We start from the raw sequence: 18,468 nt of genomic DNA, 5'->3' as shown, positions 1-18,468 counted from the left end.
GAAAGGGAGCCGATCGGCAGAGACTTTTGTGTTGGCTAATTAAAGACAACTTGACTATAAGGTAGGAAACTTTCCTTGAGGAGGAGTTGTTCTTGAGCAGAAGTGATCTCATTGGTTGAATTAAACCCAAGTGGGCAGAGCTAAAGACTTTGTTTTCTGGCTAAGTAAGGCAATACTGACGCCACAAAAGAAGACTTAAGAATAAGTAAGAAAGCTGGAAGCTGATTAAATCTAGCAGTGTAATAGGTACTGAATAAAAATGCGGTCTAGGTGTAATGAGCTAATCAAGTTTAGCTGATTAGCCTAACTGATCTTCCTTGTTCAAACAAGCTAATAGCCATTTCTGTAAGCTTGTTGGTGTACTTGTAGAGCTTCGAGGATCTTAAATTGCCCTTGGTCCTGAATAAATGAATACAAACAATATTCTTGGCAGAACTAAAGAGATTTTTTTTTTTTGCAGTCGATGTTTTTTCTGCTATTAGAGTAGGTCTCCCTGTCAGAAGTCCATATATTTCAAAAATGTACTAAAACTCCACATAAATAACACACTAATTAATTTCAGACCCTTGCACATGTGGGTGTCTCTGCTCTCCGGAGCTCTGTCTCAGTTGGCCAGTCTGAGTGGGGGAAAGACCTGTCAATCATTCTGACCTCAATGACCTCAAAGGGCCGGCCTCACCAGGTCTGAGTCGGTGCCAAATCTGGACTTCACTCCGACTCTGTGATGGGTTTGCCTTGAGCCGTGTGTGTGTGTGTTTTGCATGTGTTTTCATGGAGACGGCCATCCCCTTCAGATATAAAACAGTTGGAGTTGTACAAGACGACATGAGAACTGCTCAGGCTGTCAATGTTGGATTTACAGGTGTTTAGTTACCAGGGTGAACTCGGGAACGTTCATATTGTTTGGTAAAAACAAGAGGGCTAATTGTAGGTAGAGTTCTACCTCCTGCTTTGGAGCGTTTGGGCTAATGCAGACCGTTCAGAGTAAGACTGGACTCCAAGACAGGGCTGGGATCAGGGGTTTGTTGTAGGACACATTTGAGATCAGGTGTAGTCTTGAGATTAGAGGGTCGGACTGGGACTGGATCTACAAAAGTGAAGAAAGTGAGGAAACTTGGCCAGTCGGAGAACTGGCGCTGGTCACCCTGGGCAACAGAATGGGACACTGCATGGGCCTGCGGATTGGGTACAGTATGTCCACTGTACCGTCTTCTCTAGGATCTCTGTGAATGTGCTTTTCTAGCTATCTGGAATGTGTTTTTATAGCTCTCTGGAATGTAAGGAGGGCTTTCTTCCACATTTCTCTTGAAAAAAAAAAAAAAAAAAAGATCAATCCCTCAGCTATTTTTAGTTAACATGAATTTTGTATTTGTGCACACAGGGTGCAGGAGCAGGAGAACCAGAAGCGGCAGCTGTGCGAGGAGCTGGAGCAGCTGAAGACCCCTCAGGACAGCAGAGAGGCCTCATGCCAGACACCTGCACCAGAGGAAGAGGTCAGAGCGGAGGATGGGTGGGCTATGGGGCAGAAATCTATCGACCTATATTTAATAAACTTGCTTTCACTATTCTCAGACGTAATATCTTAATCTGTTGTCGTATACATTGTACATACAGTCTGGGAGGCAAGCACGTTTACACTGTTTGAGTATTGACTGGCATGACGGGTCATATTGGGTTTGAAATTCATTCCTACCTAAACATTTACATGTGCGATTTTGTGTTTATTAACATTGGATATTGGAGTGTTTGCTTGGAGAGCAGTGACGGCTCGTACTGTATTCTAACAGATGGAGTATCTGGTAGAGGAGCGTTGAGTCCGAGTTGGCGGACATGTGTACCCACACAATCGGATGCGACCGCACGCCTACGCACTGCTCCTCGCACTAAATGCACCGACACGCTTGAACATTTCCATTACAGCACCGTTGTTTTAACTGCAAAACACAGTGTTTGGTGCTGGGGAAGAGGGATGTGCATGCAGTAACCAAGTTGGACTTTGTAAAAATAATGCAGCTCTTACTTTGAAGTAATTTACACAGTATAGCCCTGATTCAGGGAAGAACGGATTTGCTAAATAACAAAAAGATCAGTTTTAAGAAGAGAAGATAATATATGAGCTGTTTAACATTTCTTATGTTCCTTTTTTCTTAGTAGTTCTTTTCAACTGTCACTGCTGAACTTTAGCCTCATCACCTCCAGTGGAATTTGTTACAATCTGGTTTTGCCAGTTTCTTGTTGCACTTATTTATTTATTTTTTTTTCTTTTATTTATCAGCCTGGAGATGACCTGGACTGGGATGAGGAGTTTGCCCTTCAAGACTTCCTGAAAAACGAGTTAGCCGATAGGAACAGCAAAGAGCAGGGCGGGCGAACAGACAGAGGTGAAGACGAGGACGTGGAGGAGAAGTGGACGGTGGTGGACACGGCTGGAGTGAGGGGAACGTCCACTCCTCTGTCTGCCCTCTCTGTGGAGGCCCGGTCTGGACACGGTGCAACAGGAGGGTGTCGAGGTGAGTGGGAACTCGAAGGTGGACAATAATGACCACCTTCTCAACAGCTTTAACGGTTTAGCAACTATTCTCACGATTAATGAATAATATGAATTGTCTTCCAACGGATACAATCCTCAAAAAGCTGTCTCAGTCTTCATTGAGCCGTTTTTAAATCTGGTATGCACCAGAATTATCCCCGAGCTAACTGGAACCTCAGAAAGCACAAGCTAAATGAACTAAATATATTTAATGTTTTTGTAACCCCATTCTGACCCCTAAGCACCCGGTTTCTAGTTCTGGATCCAACTCGGTAGAATTAGGCCTTGAGCTATCTTAATGCAACAAGAATGTTAACTACTGCATCCTGCTTCTTCTCAGCATGATAATATTGAGACCATATTTATGTGCGAGTACTAGGTTGTATCCTCATTCCTATTGCTCTAGATTAGGTATGCCTAAATTGAACATAAACTCAAACCACAGCTAATGTTAGTCATAAATATACACATTATTGCTATTGATTACTGTAAGTGGCAATATTTTAGTAATTGAAGTCTTTCTTACTCTCTTATATCTCTATTGTGAAGCCCAAAAGCAGTTTTTAGTCTCGGACTAACTAGTTAAACATTAAGCTGTGACAAGTCCAGCTGGTGCATCAATTTTCTGGTTTCATTGTGTCTTACAAAGTGCTTCACAGGATAAACTCTACAGGTGGAAACGGCTCACAGACTCGGTTATTGTCTTTGGGTGTTGATTTGTGTGTATGTGTGAGAGAGAGTGTGTGGATTATCCCCCTGTAATCCGTGGGAGTCACAAGGCACTCAGCCACCCTTGAAGTACCAGGACAGCACACACACTGTAAGGATACACACACTCCGAGACCCTTGGCAGTAGACCCCTGCCTTCTATGGTTGTTGTGGCCCTGGTTTCATAAAGGTTGTGAGTGCGTGTGTCGACACAGTGTGTGAAATCCTCTCTTCCTCGAGGCCCTTGTATGGCCAGGTGTACGGCCGGTCTGAGGCCACGAAGTGAGCTCAGTAATCCCCCATCCCTCTGCCTGCATGAGCGGCTGGCAGGCAGAGGGAAAGAGAATGTGGATGTGGTCATTAATGCCACCGAAGCCATGCGTGATATTTTAACCTCTCTGCCGCTCCCTCAACTCAATGCCTTGCATAATAGACAGTCTGACCTTGTATGGTAGAAGGTGGGGTTGTTTTGGGTGGTTATAACCCCTGTAGATAATGTGGACAATTGTTTGGGTTTTTAATGAATAGCTTGTTTGTGTAGTTCTTTTTTTTCCAGCTCCTCTGTCGTTTTTATTTTCCTTAAATTGAATTAGTCTCTTTTTGCCTCTTTCTCTCTATCTGCTACAGACCATGCAGCCTGCACAGAGTCGGAGCCAGAGGTGAACTGTCAATATTTGCAGGTAAATTGAAATGTGACATTTTCCTGTTGGAGGATTATATGTATGTGTTGCCTAAGATGCTAATGTTTGAGATTGTGCCTAGATGTGATATGTTATTTATTTGTTTTAATTGAATTTGTATTATACTTCAACCCCTTAATAATATTAATATTTTACAAGATATTTTCTTGAAATGGCACACATTTAATGAAAATGTAAGTAGATCAGTGATTTAATTTCTGACATCTTTAACATGCATATTATTAAATGGAGTTTTCTATATCCTTTAAAACATTAACTAGAGCATGTATAGCATATCAGAGTAAATGTAAAGTCCATCAAAGGCTTTATTTCCAGTAAGATGTTGCTAACCGAAGTTATGTAACTGTTTTAAGGAAATAACTACTCGTCTTTAGCCTGGTCTCAAGATATATCACAAGATATCTTTCAATCTCTGTAAACCACATGCCCAAATTCATTTGTGATGGCTCGCATGTGATTATCAGAAGATGACACCGGTTTGACCTTGTGGAAACCCATCTGTCTGTGCCTTAGTGGAGTGACTAAGTGAATATGTAAACAATTCCCTTAAGGATTAGGATCCTTTTTTATTTCAACAAACAGTTTAGTATCACCTTGATATTATAAATGAAACCAAAGCATCAAAAGAAATTGCTGCATACATAGCAACATAATTTAGGGATTTCTAAGCTTTGTCCATTATCTTAAATGGGCGGACATATTGTCATTGACTTTGGGGAAAAACGTGGCTTGACAAGCTAATACAATACTCGGTTTGAAAAGACTGCGATTAATTATAGCTGGGCTGCGTCGTAAGAAGAGTAGAATTGCAGAGGACAAGAGACTTCTTCCAAACTGCAGCACATTTGAGGCCAAGTGATAGTTTTCTGGTTTGAACTCTCACCTGCTCATAAAATGTGGATCGTTTCTATCTCCACCCTGAAGAACTACCACCAAGTGCTCTTGAGCAAGACATTGTCTCTCAGCATGCTCACAGGCCAACAATAGATTACTGTTGTTGTAATTGGCAGCTGCCAGGTATGTAACTGTCAGCAGGAAGCAGATTTGGTACTCGGCTCACATTGGCCTAATGACTGGAAAAAGAAAAAGAGTTTCCATTGGCATGCAGAAGTTTGCCGTTTCTGGGAATATCGTGTAAATATACAGTACACTTCCTTAATACTGGTTTTGAAGGAAGTATGAAGTTTTTTAAAGTTATGATTATCAACCCCTTGCAGTAGATGGGTAATTCATCAGAGTGCACATCTAGTCTTTTCACATTTATCACACTTTTTGCCACATTGTAATGCAGTTGGGGCATTCTGTCAAATCAATCCCTTTTTGACCTCTCCTCTTTTAATTTAAACAATACACATGCTAATCTATGAGTGGTTTGATTGAGAATGACCAACCCTTGAGGAGATGGTAGTCCTCGAAGACTGATGTCGTCTTCAAAAATAGTCTTTTAATCTGAAGCGGCATCGGGTGGAAACAAAGACATCCTGATCAACTCGTGGTGGATTTGGTTGACACCGCAACATGCAGAAGAAGACGCTGTCCAAGTCCCAACGAGACGAGCAAAGCATCACCAGCTTTGACCAGTGGCTTCAAAGTAAAATGTAAAAATATCCAACCTTATACTCAGAAGTCTGCTGTTGCTCAACCGATAGCGGCCACAACTTCAGAAGTGTCTACTACGTCTATTTATTGAAATTGTGGATAACCTTGTTTGTTAGCTTTCTGATATCTGTGTCTTTCGGTAAAGTGCTGGTTCAAGTTGGGTCAACTTTAAGGGCCCCTCTCTCCTGAATGGTTGGTTCTGATTCTGGTGACTCAAACCACGTTCTACCACTTTCTCATATAGGTGACTATGTAGGGAAACAAAGTTCAAATTGAAAGAAAGTGAATGGGACTGTCCTTGAACGATCCATCAAAAAAGAGGTCACTGGCATGTGTTATAACATATAGCAACTTCAGATGTGTCTAAGAGCCGTTTTATCACATTATACATGTTATGTTCTCTTCCCCGCAATTATTTCACAATCTAATCTTCTGCACTCTCTCTTTTCCTTGTTCTGCCATTTGCCTACCAAATGGCTCTTCACGTGTCATACTTTACAGCCTCCGCTCACAGGCAGCAGTGTTCTTGCCTTTGCTGAAGCCGTCCCCTTCCTTATATAGAATGGCTGTGATGAAACGCTCGGGTCACACTGGGGTAAAAGGGAAATTACTTGCTGTTCACTAAACTGCACATTACGACGCTATGATCTCAATGTCTTTTCACACTTCATGATTTTGGATGTTATGCATTCTACTCGCTTCCGGTCTGCAATGGCAAATTAGTTTCATCCCTGCAAGGTTTTTAAAACTAATTTAAACACTCCATCGCTGCAGTCGGTAAAGTGACGTTTGCTTTTGAATTCTGATGAAGATGACGGTAATTGGGGGTCTTTCCAACAATCCACCACTGATGGAACGGATGCTTTGTGCTGTCTGTCAGCTGTTAGATTTTTTTTTCCACTCCTTATGCAGCGTCTTCTCATCTGACAAAGATTTGTTTCTATTGACTGTGTGCCGGCTGTTTGCTACATGGTTAATGTTTGTTGCTGATTTGATCTTTTCACCCCTTTCCCTCTTTGAATATTTATCTTTTTTTTTTATGTGTGTGTGCGCGTGTGTTTTAGCAGGAGGCAGCAGTGCCATTGAGCACCCACTCACAAGCTGTCAGCATTAGACACCCAGAGGCGGATGCTCTCCCTGATCTGCTCCACTCGGAGAACAACGGTAAGACCTCTGCTTCTCGCTCTCGCTCTCTCTCTCTCTCTATGCGGCTCATACATCATCTTTCGGTTTTAACTTTGTCCTCCCCCAACTGTCAGCTAGTCGCTCTGCTGCCAGTATTTACAACTTAACAAAAGAGTGAGTCATTTCCTGACTCACTTGGTACATTTGCTGTTTGTTTAGAGGAGAGAATGTATGAACATTGTTTTATTTGTTTAGTCATTTTGGTAAAATGTCTTGACTGCTTTTGTAAAGTCATGTACTTGGTGACTGCAACACACATTTTATTAACTGAATGTCAGTTTGTGATTGTTGATTTGTGTTTACTTATTACTGACTATTTTACTTTCCATATAAACTACATGGAGAAAAATGTTCTTGGATGTTTAAAAAAGGTTTTTAATTTTAATTTCCCACTACATTTAAATACAATACATCTGTCCATGCAGGTCACACTGAGCTGTAATACTGTAGTTCTTTGATCACTGTATTAATAATGCTTTGCTATGTTTTTCTCTTGTCTAGCTCTAGGGACTGCAGAGTCTCCCTCCTGTGGTCAAACCCAAAATTTGAGCAACTCGTCTGAACCGGAACAAACTGTCACACTTAGCACCACAGCAGCCCAGATGTTTCCTCCCAGCAGCACATCACCTGGACCAGATGAGACTATTACCCAGCCTGAGAGGTGAATGATTATTATGTATTTATTCAGTGTTGGATTGCCTTTCTTCCGATGAAAATCCAAATTACCATCTCTTCATCATACCTAAACAGGAACTTTATCCGCAGATGCACCTGTTCAGTTGGTGCTTTTTGGATTGGCTAATCCCACCTAAAAGGCAGAAAACTGAGGTTTCCATAGTCAGGAAATTGACATTACCACAGAGCCTCTACCCACATCCTGACTTATTTTCAAAGCTGTATGAACTATCCCTCCCTGCTAGGTTTGAAGTTGACAGGCGTTAGCCGCAATACTCACAGTTGCCTTCACCATTTTCGAGTTTCGTGCATTTCCATGCGACTTGGTCCACATTTGCTAGTCAAATGGGTATTTTCTTCGCTGTGGGAGGAGTGTGCACAGGCTAATTAGTATTTTTGCAGCGACGCTTTGCATAGACGCAGTCCTGCTACAAAGAGACGAAAGCTGTTCCTCATCTTTCTTACCGTTTCATACTTTAACAGTTGCTTCTCATTACGTAGATAGAACGTGTATCATTTATAAATCAAGAATAAGAAAATGGATGGTGCTTGACCTTTTGACCTTTCACCTGTGGGCAGCACCCAACCGACCAGTGAGCACCACACGGGAGAAGAGAAAGAAGGCCAGGCGGACTCGAGCACAGCAGCCATGATTCGTACTAAGGTTAGTAGCAGAGAAGTGTTTTAATGCATGAGGGAATACAACTTCCTCTGTCCCCTTCCTCATTTTCACCCTGCGTCTTTCTTTTCTCTCTGCCACTTTATCTGTGGTCTAGCTGAGTGACAGTAGGTGTGTTTTTTTAAGTGAGGGGGTGTTCATTAGGCAGGGCGAGGGCTGGCTTTCCCCACAGAAAGGCTGAGAGGGAGTCCTCGCTCTGGGCAAGGAAAATGTGTCAAATAAAGGGGAAAATTCAAGGTAAATCAATCACTGCTCAAGCCTATGACTCATAGATGGACCATCTGCTTCCCTGAACTCTGTTGCCAAGGTAGGCGAATACTACATGCTTACCAAGGTCTCAATGTTGAAGGGCCTTGATGAATCCTTTTTTTTAAGTTTTATTTTTTAATGAAGTTTTGTTGAATTTTTTTTTTTAATCTCTCTGTAAAAAATGTAAAGACGCTATCTGAATTTGCCAGCATGCAAATTTTAAATTTTCATTGAGTTTGATTTACACAATCATTCTGACCTGAATCCCTTTTGGTTTTTAAACAGTTCACATTTGAGAAGCTGAAACGACAAATGTTTGGCATTTTTGCTCGATAAATTACTTGCGTGACTCATTTATTATTAAAATTGCTGGCAGGTAGTTTTTGTGTCCCATCGACGAACCAAATATGATTACAACCAGTACAAAAGCAGACTAATTCGTCAAAAAAGACAACTGTGATGTTCCAAAGCTCATTAGCAAAGCGTGGACACAGTAGATCAGCCCTGTATCCTCTGTATATCTGGACCAATTAGTGTTTACAATGGGGTGCTTTGATGTGTGAGCTATACAATGCGATTGCTTCACGGTAATTATGTCCAACCTCAGACGGGCTTGCAGTGTTTTCATGTCCGAGGCTGTGTTGTGATGCCGTTTCACCAGTCTGGTTTGCATCCTGCTGAGAGATTGATCAGCTCGGTTTATTTAGTCCCCTATCTGCTGGACTGCCTCCCTGCTGAGAGAATAGTCTGAGGCAGCCAAGAAAGGCTGTGTGTGTTTGATAAGTCAATAAAATGCAGTTTCACCCTCATTGAAGCAGGGTCAAGAAAGGTTTTCTGCCAAATCAAGGTTTCTTTTTATTTAAGAATCTGGTTTTAATCCACTAAGAGACAGAGTTGAGTTTCTTAACACAATCATTTGGATATATTTAAATATTCATTACACCATTTTACTTGTAAATGGAAGATATGTTCATAGGACTCCCCATGTTTATGTTGGTGGTAGGAAGTATAAACATGGTATCATCTCTCTATTAATATTTTGAAATGATTCAACATAAGATGGCATAATTGAATAAAATTGAAAAACATGTTATGTTGTGCTGTTACTCAACAAATGTGACATTTACCATTTCTAAAATTAATTAACATTAATGTGCAAGAATGGAAATTCCCTATCACTGTATTATCTAGGAAAGAAGAACAACATTTTATGGGATTGGATGATTTCAACGTTTGGAATATAGCTATAGGAAGGACATTCAATCACATTAATAAACAATGTTTGATTTGAATCTGATACCAGTTGTGATGCTGCAAAGAGGTAACAGAGGAGCCGCCAGTGTTTTGCGTGAGTTTCTTTGGCTGTAAAATGACATTGAAGTCTACTTGGATTAGACTATTTTGAGCTGTGTCAAGCGGATATTATGCATTCTCATTACACAATATCCCATTGCATTGCTCCGAGTGCTCTCCTTGCTCCATTTTGTGTGTGTGTGTGTGTGTGTGTGTGTGTGTGTGTGTGTGTGTGTGTGTGTGTGTGTGTGTGTGTGTGTGTGTGTGTGTGTGTGTGTGTGTGTGTTCACACATTGTGTATGCCCGAGTCCACCTCTAGCCTGCACCACTTGTTGTGTGAGGACCTCTCTCACACACTCACAGAGCTGCAGGGCTCTCCATGAAGCAACACATTATATAAGCAATCGGTCCACTATTTCTGTTCGACACACTGTAGAGCTTAGATAGCATTTCACTGCCATGGGACAGGTACACTACATGGATGTATGTGAGTCTTTTAATCATTGACCATTTCTTGTTATGTGGGGCAGAAAAAATGCACTGCAAGGCCACCTGTCTTTTTCTCACCCCCTCCCTCCTTCTCTCCCTGTTGTCCATCTCAGAGCCTGAGCCGGGACCAGTCGGCGGACCGATCAGCAGCGGAGGACGGGTGAGCGACTCACTCAACTGTTGGCTCAGGAAACCTTTTGAACTCTCAGGGTTTTCACACTGTCACTCTCCAACAACGGCAATGACTCTTTAGATTTGGTTGATTTCTGCTAAGGGAGATTGGAGAACTGTTTTTTCTTTTTTTTTAGACACATTAAGGTTTAGATTAGTAGTTTTTTATTTATTTTTAGACAGTATTGTGTTTAAAGATGCATTGTATGCGTGTTCCAGCACGTGTCTGCTACCTGTGTTGGTGGAAGAGGAGGAGAGCGTGCAGGACGGTACAGCCGAGGTGCCAACAGTAGCCGCCAGCATGGAAGGTAGGAAGAAAAGCTTGAATGTGTGTGTGAAGGAGATGAGGAGAGAGCTTGACATTTCTAAGCCGCCTTCTTGCATCCACGTGTAACTTTGACCACCCACACGCTAACTCTTCCTTCCAGGGACAGACCGGCTGACCAGCAGCGCAGCGACCACCTTCTCTGACAGCAGCCCGACTCAGTCAGGACCGCCCGTCACACATGCCAACCAATCGGAGAGCGGCTTGGGCAGCGTGACCTCTGACCCCAGCCAATCGGAGGATAGTGCAGCCAAAAAGGCCAAAAATAAGAGGGAACTGGTAAGACCTGCTCTTCTCCCACTTTCTTCTCAACTGACTGACTGGATTAATACTTTCACATTAAAGTCATTTGCATGCCTGCTGTTGGAGTTGATTATTGCTCTTGCGTGAATCTGGGTCATTATACAGTAGTTTTTGCGATACAATAACTTTTTCTTTTTATATAAATAGCAGTCAAATTGTATAGCAATAATCATTCTATCTACCACCAAGGCCCTACATGGAGTTTAGAGTTTGTAGCAGGTGGTGTTTGTAATACAAACAATAAATTATAAAAGTAAAGAGCCATCCCATGTACAAGTCAGTTTTATATTTACTTCATAATGCACCATTATTATTTTTTTTATATATTTTCTTATTGTATTCTGAGTTTAGCGCAAAACAAGCTTAGAGTAGATTGAATGAAACTCCCTTGAATGAAAAAGCTTTTATTATCTAAAACTTTTATCTAAAACTTGTATTATTTATCTATGGTTTAGATTCTGTTTCCTTGTCAGTGATTAAGATTGGCAAATAGTCTCATTCAACGTGACATTTTGACCTGAAGAGAAATGCTGTCTTTCCAGCTGTGTGAGTGAGTAAGTTTATGAAAGGGAGGTAGAGAGAGGGAGGAGGGTAGAGTACATTCAATCGTTCACTTTGGCTCCTCTCGATCAGATCACTCGCAATCAATATCCAGCTACGATGCAAGCTGCTTTGAATCTTCACGTTCAGAGTAGGGCTGGAGCTAGTGAAGGGAGCAATATGGAAGTTGAGGGCAATGTGAGCATGGCGGGATTGGAGTTAAAAGGAGGTCAGAAGAGGGAGAACGAGCCGAGAAAGGAAGTAAAGTTTGTCTCGATCCTGCAGGAGCTGTCACGCAGCATCGAGGAGCCCAAGGCCCAGGAGGACCAAAGTGAGAGAAGCATGGCTACTGAGAAGGAATGTATGTGTAATATATATTTGTTTTACACAGTCATATAATATTTCATGGTATTTTATTGTGATTGCATCATTTGAGCGTCTGTTGTGCCAAACGCCTGCTTATCATTTCCATTTCTAGCTGAGACGTCAAAGATCTCGGACACCGATGACGCCTCTAAAGAGGACCGGAAGAGGTCCGAGCAAATTATCATTATAACACAACGTGACTCTTAAATCCATCACCATCCATGTGTTTATGTATTAAGACTTGTCACAGAGTCTCCATTGTCATCTCTTTATCTGCAGCCTGTTGCCTAATGACAAGGAGATCGAGGTATGTATGCCATTAGATCATGGAGCTGTGTCTATCATTAATGATGCAAGCAATTGCTGTGTAAAGGACAATTTCTTTTATCCTTTTGTACTATAAACTGGACATTTTTTGAGGGAGTATGTGTGTTTGAGATTAGATTCTAAAAGCCACATATTGAAACGTGAGGTTTTTCTAGAGGGAAGTGCAGGAGTTTCATGGTTTATCTGGTGCAACCTTTCCGCCAGAACAATGATGCTGTCTTTGATAGGGAAAAGCTCTTATCTTATTCAAACAAGGAAATGCTACTAGAAAAGTGTCTAGTACAGTATGTGTCCAGCAGTGAGTGCCAAAATTTAACCCCCCACCCCCTCCCAAAAAAAATAAATCCAGGCTGAGTTCCAGCGTCTGGCATTGGGCTTCAAGTGCGACATGTTCACCTTGGAGAAGAGACTCCGGCTGGAGGAGAGGTCACGTGACCTGGCTGAGGAAAATGTCCGCAGGGAGGTGTCCAGCTGTAAGGGCTTACTGCAGGTCAGTCTACATGTGTATCTAACTTTCAAGCTTTTTATGAATGAAGCACAATCATTTCATTTTGCCATGTGTAATTTTATTTACGTTCTCATTCTTTTCACTGATTTATATTCTGCATTTTTGGCTGTTTAGTCTTGCAGGCGTCAGCATATAGTAGAGGGAACGGATGTTATATCTTGTTCTGCATCTTTCCTGTTGTGTTGATTATACAATGTAGACAATTATCCTAAATCAATAAAAATCTTCTAAAGTTAATTCTCCTGACGGGTGCAATGGTTCTTCATTTGTGTCTCCTGGTCTTTTCTCTCTCTTCTGCTGTCTCATCCCAGGCTCTGACTCCTCTGTGTGAGGACGAAAACCAGTCCGTGGAGATCATCCAGCGGCTCCAGAAGAACCTGGACATCCTCATCCAGTCCATGGCCCGGGTGTCCAGTCGCTCCGAGATGCTCGGAGCAATTCACCAGGTGGGATAATGTGTGTTTGTGTTGTCGACAATTAGTTTGATAATGTTGGTTCTGATGCTTTTAATGGAGCCGTGTGTATGTGAATGTCAGGAGAGTCGTATTGGTAAGGCCGTGGAGGTGATGATCCAGCATGTGGAGAACCTGAGGAGGATGTACACTAAGGAGCACGCCGAGCTGCTGGAGCTGAGGGAGGCGCTCATGCAGAACGAGAGGTCGTTTGGATCCCAAACGGAAAGAGGTAGAGTGGTTACAGGTGCAGTAAATTTTAAGGCTGAAGTTTCCAGTTGCATCCCTTGTCACAAATTGAATATGCTGATTTGGATTTTTATTGTAGCTGTGAGTTTTGTTGCTCCATACAATGCTTGCTCTGTACTCTGTGTGTGTGTGTGTGTGTGTGTGTGTGTGTGTGTGTGTAATATATAATTGAGGCTTACTCGTTAATGATGACTAAACAGTTTCTTCTTTACAGATGACTTCCGTGGCAAGAAGCAGACAACGCAATACTATAAGGTCAGCTGCAGTTGGGTTACATATGATCTCAACAGTAATGTTCATGTGTGTTTATAAAGTCATTTATCTTTTTCCTTTCCTCCAACAGTCTTCGACCCGGCGCGTCAGCATAGCGGCAATCCCCCGCTCCGGTGGAGCCAACATGCACTTCGACATGGTGAGGACGGTGCTGCCATCGCTTGTCCAACGAGAGACCACACGTAGCATGACCTTCAGTTTAGCCAGCAAGTGTGCTTTTTGCACTAGTAATACAATACAGTTCATCCAAAATGCTTCACTACAAAGGAGGCATCCTGTTCGCTGGAGTGCAGATTGCTCCATAGGTTGATGAGTTAAAAAGAATTGATCCCAAAAGTGTCCAAAGAATGTTTGTATAAACGCATTGATTGCATCCTCCATAGTTAAGTTATCTTTGCGTTTTTAAGATACAATTCCCATTGCTTTTTAGAATTGCTTTCAATGTCACCCGTGTGGTGCATGAACATTGTCAGATTAGGTTTAAACATGAAATGTTAAGTGTATGGAACCAGGTTTAAATGAATGTTTTTTGTTTTGCAAAGGAGCATTTTTGTCTCGACTCCCGACTCTTACTGTTTGATCTTCCCACCACAGACCAAAACACAAGACGGCTCAGAGAATGAAACGGAGAGACTGACCAGGCGATCCCCATGGTAGGTTATTTGAAAGTGTTTTTATGTGTGGGTTAAATATGCCTGGATTCTGGATTGAGGTTAAAAACGATTTAGTCTGTATGTGAAGGGGAGTGTGCGTTTAAATAAAAAGTTTTAGGACTGTTTTAAATAACTCTACTTTTTTTAAAAAACACACCAGCATTGTTGATTTGCAGGAAGCTACTGGCGTTAGCTTTTTAAAGCCCACAAACGCTTGCTGTTCCATGACACAAGAGTTGTTGTGGCCTTATGTGATAACGATGGTTTCCAGGAATGTGGCGGGGAAGAGCGGCGCGCGCCCCCCACTAAAGCGCTTTGTTAGTTCTGCGGCCTGGCTTGACACTGAAGAGCCCTCTCTCATGATGAAGGGGTAAGACATGCCAAGAAGGAGGCCACCACCACGCTGGCTGCGGCGCACACATGTTTCACTGTGGCTCCAGATGCATAAAGATGGCCGCTTTCTAGTGGGACATCGTTAGTCAGGCCGACAGTAAAGGATTCTGAGATCTTTCAGGCGATTTTACTTTTGTTGTGGTCAAGTTTACATTTTTCCAAAACACTTTGGAGTGGATGTTGAATGGAAATAATTTTCAGAATTCTTAAAACGCTTCAGAAGGTGAAACGGGTTGTGATCAACTCTCGTCCTCCCTAGCTATCAAGGAAATGGGCACGCAACAGAGTTTCTTTTGGGAGTGTCAGACGATTGACCCGAACGCAGTGTAACGTAATGCAGACAAATGTAAGACAAACCTGAAACCTTTAGTTTGTGATGCTATCACACGGCAGCCATCTTTCATGCATCTGGTCCCTCGCATGGGAAAGTGTTTATCAGAAGCAAACAGTCTTTTTGATGTTTTCCAAATTGAGCAAATTTTTTCCTTTTATGTAAGGGAAAAACTGGAGTTTTTTGTTTTTTTGTTTTTTTCTTGGCATCATGTGGCTTTCAAATGTTTGGACGAGGTGAGAGGATTTTATTTGATATAGCTCAGTCCAAATTGATGCTTCGGAGATACAAAGCACTTTTAATGCTCGCCAAATATCTGAAAGGTTGTGAAATTGCTTTGTGGGTTTATGATATAATATTGGAGCATGTAAGTGGAATTGCTGGGCATGAGTTATTTTTATTGCAGGGATCTCTAAAGTACCCGTGTGTACAGCAAGAGTGTTAATCAGTGAACATGTTGTTGGCTGCCTGTGCATGAAGTGTGCATGTGCACATACAGAATGGGTGTGGTTATGCAGCCATGCTTGTATTGTAATGTGCAACTGAACAGTGTTTGTGAATGCCTGACGCGCGCATGCCCACAGGATGGCCTACGACAACGCCGACTGCCAGCCGGAGGACGAGCCGAAGGACGAGCCGGTGGCAGAGAAGAGGAGGTCCAGTCTCAGTGAGCTGGGCAGCAAACTCACCTCCTTCATTTTGCCCCTCAAGACGTTAGTCCGACCAAATGCCTACTGCAGCACCACTTTCTGCCAGAAAGGCTAAGAGGCTAGCTGCATAGTGGAAGAGTTCCCCATGTCGCTCTAGCGAGGTTCCAGTACCCGAGATCATCTGTGACCTATTAGATATTATTATTCTACGTGTAGCTGTATTGTTTTTCCCCTCTGACGTCACACGACACATCAACGTGTCCAGTAGTACGTCTCAGTCCCTGTAATGTTTTTTATTTTATTTTATTTACATAATCCCTGTTAGATCTGGCAGGGACTTCATCTTTAATGCATTTCGAGACACCATTATATTGAACAAATTATACATTAGTTCATATGAAATTATGATTTATTTGTTAAAAAAGAAACAAAATAAAAAAGATAAGTTGCGAGTGTATATGGAACCTCCTAAGTGATGAAACTCTTTCATTCTATGGGTCCGTGCTGGACTAGCTTCTTCTTTTCTCCAGGGGCTCAGCGGCTTTTAATCATGTTAACAGAGCGTTTTTACTTGGAGGGCCAGAAAACGACCAATTTCCTGCGGCCTTAAGATCAGTGTCTGGATTGTTGACGCTTCGTGGTTTGTGCTTCATGCATGGATCTCAAGTTCTGATTTTCAGTGTGCGGCTAACACGGCATTTAACTGACTAAGTCCTTTTCTCTGCTTCGTCTTCTGTCATTTACTAACATGACCGGCCACTAACACTTGTTTATGTGCAAACTACTACACTTGGACTGTTGCTCTATTTTTCTGGGGCAACTGAGTGTTTTGTGCAAATGAATCACGTTTTGTTCTGAACTGTCCTTTCCTCTTTTCCTCCCTCCACATTGCTCAGGAGTCAGGATGAGCTGTTTGTAATGCTGTAAGTGTGCAGGGAGGAGAGTCCAAAGTGGAAGTGCTTGTGGATTCTATCAGTCTAAAAATCCAATAAATGCATGCAATTTGTCAAATGAGTGCCAATCAAAGGCCGCTTGCAGTGACTCTCTTCATGGCTGTAAAGTGATTTGAAGCAGCACTCCTACTGTTGACAGAGCCCAGGCCAAAATTGCCAGCTGCCTTCGCCTTTACCATTCGATGCTCCAACCCACCTCCATGCCAACCGCCCTTAATTGTGCTGCTGACGGCTTTTCTAATTATGCTGATGTGGATGGTGTTGCATCTTTGACACTGTTTTGAGACCGGTGGTAAAAATGAATTTCATTAGCTTGCATTAAGCTGCAGCTAATTCACCGCCTGCCACCCATTGGCTACCACATGAGTTTTTTTGTGGCAACTTATTCTGTCTTTTGCTTTTATCTTGGACCAATTTTTTAAAGAATTCTCCCTGTCCTCACGTGCTAACATGTTATTCTTTCACCTGTAGTCCGAGCCCCTCCTCCAGCCCCACGTCCACAGATCCTGGCATGGCCCCGTCTCTGTCCCACAGCCTGACCTCTTCCCGGGCGGCTGCAGCAGTCGCCAGAGGTGGCCGGGGTGTCTGGCTTTGGTTGGCGATGGTGGTGGTGCTAGCAGGTAATCGGTTTGTTTTTAGTATTCATTTATTTATTTTATTGCTCTTTTTATATTCAACTAGAGAGGATTCCTCTATGTATGTGCATTGCTTACAATACAGGAGTTCACTATTTTTAAAGGTTTGAGTTTGCTCCTTGTTTTGGTAAACAGTTCTGTCCGTGCTCCAAACATAATGACACAGCTGGTCGTACTCGTTTTTAATGCGGGAGCAGCTGTCTGTAGACATTTTCCCAATACAGCACGAATGATGGTAGCGTCTCATTCCGTGTACGAGTAAATATTCCTGGTTCAACCTGCAGGTCTCCTGGCTCTGCTGGCCAGCCTGGTGATGCAGCCAGCGGTCGATGCGGCCCCCGTGGGGACCGGGGACTCCTGGATGACCATCCAGCAGCTGCTGTGGCCCTACACGGGGCTCCGGCACAACGGACAGCCTCCCGTCTAACCCCGAGACCCGGGGGTACATGGTGTTACTGCCCATCGGCCCTCTGCAGAAATGATCCGTGCACCGGGGTGGTGATGGTACAGCGGAGGCTGTTGGGATCTTTACCGGTGCCAGAAGATTTCCTAAAACAAGACTGGCATTGACCGCACAGGCCGGGCCTCGGGGGGGGCTAGTTAACCCTTTGGAGGATGTTATGCATCACATCACGTTTGCTAAATTAGTCTGTGTGTGTGTGTGTGTATATGAGTTTGTCTGTTTATAAGAGAAGAAGCAGTTCCGCGTGGTGGAAACCAATGTCCTTTTACAAGCTGCTCAACGTCCTCATCACATTATGACGCAGCCTTGATCATCAGAGCCGGTACAGCGCTGACCAATCATGTCACGACGTCATCAGAATGAAGGCCTCATGGACGATGGCTCTATTTGTGCCGCGTGGCTTTTTAGATGCATTTCATGCACTTGAGGAAACAGGAGGGGACTGTCAGCCTTTTTAATGGAATATTGCCGAGAATATTTTATAACTTTTAAGTCTATGAACACTGGTAATAAAACTTTCATTCTAAGTGTTTTAAAAATGTTAAAAATCTGTATTTATGAGTTTGTTAGATTTGAGTGGGGGTTTGTGAACATCTTTTTATTTTTGTTAAGTTATACTTCTGCATTGTTCCAGTCTTAACACCAAAGGTTTCTTTTTTTTTTTTTCCACTTTAAGTTCTTGCTGTGTTTGTCACCGTTTTCAACTTCATACTCTTTTGTATGTTCCAAAGAAGATGCGTGGAACTTTGCACAAATAAAGTAGCCTAT

At 42.6% G+C, this 18,468-nt stretch overlaps 1 protein-coding gene across 1 annotated transcript in view; it reads left to right on the top strand.

Annotated features, from left to right (window-relative positions):
- lrmp (lymphoid-restricted membrane protein) overlaps positions 1–18,362 on the top strand; it is a gene marked incomplete at its 5' end in the record, with an annotated part of 28,751 nt that extends 10,389 nt beyond the window's left edge. Inside the window, 23 exons of the mRNA XM_079236065.1 lie at positions 1,382–1,493; positions 2,276–2,510; positions 3,866–3,918; positions 6,603–6,702; positions 7,225–7,384; positions 7,978–8,062; positions 10,222–10,268; positions 10,499–10,587; positions 10,708–10,883; positions 11,733–11,808; positions 11,926–11,980; positions 12,093–12,120; positions 12,490–12,630; positions 12,960–13,094; positions 13,185–13,332; positions 13,564–13,604; positions 13,693–13,761; positions 14,217–14,275; positions 14,547–14,645; positions 15,584–15,712; positions 16,546–16,572; positions 17,074–17,222; positions 17,522–18,362. Of these exons, the coding sequence (XP_079092191.1) occupies positions 1,382–1,493; positions 2,276–2,510; positions 3,866–3,918; positions 6,603–6,702; positions 7,225–7,384; positions 7,978–8,062; positions 10,222–10,268; positions 10,499–10,587; positions 10,708–10,883; positions 11,733–11,808; positions 11,926–11,980; positions 12,093–12,120; positions 12,490–12,630; positions 12,960–13,094; positions 13,185–13,332; positions 13,564–13,604; positions 13,693–13,761; positions 14,217–14,275; positions 14,547–14,645; positions 15,584–15,712; positions 16,546–16,572; positions 17,074–17,222; positions 17,522–17,664 (2,356 nt within the window). The 3' untranslated portion in view covers positions 17,665–18,362. The remainder of the gene's footprint in view (positions 1–1,381; positions 1,494–2,275; positions 2,511–3,865; positions 3,919–6,602; positions 6,703–7,224; positions 7,385–7,977; positions 8,063–10,221; positions 10,269–10,498; positions 10,588–10,707; positions 10,884–11,732; positions 11,809–11,925; positions 11,981–12,092; positions 12,121–12,489; positions 12,631–12,959; positions 13,095–13,184; positions 13,333–13,563; positions 13,605–13,692; positions 13,762–14,216; positions 14,276–14,546; positions 14,646–15,583; positions 15,713–16,545; positions 16,573–17,073; positions 17,223–17,521) is intronic.
- Positions 18,363–18,468: the final 106 nt, after the last annotated feature.

This window comes from Taurulus bubalis, assembly GCF_910589615.1.
Source record: "Taurulus bubalis genome assembly, chromosome: 20".
NCBI classification, from domain to species: domain Eukaryota; kingdom Metazoa; phylum Chordata; class Actinopteri; order Perciformes; family Cottidae; genus Taurulus; species Taurulus bubalis.
Note: the sequence above shows the minus strand (reverse complement) of the source record. Positions and strands in the feature narration are given on the sequence as shown.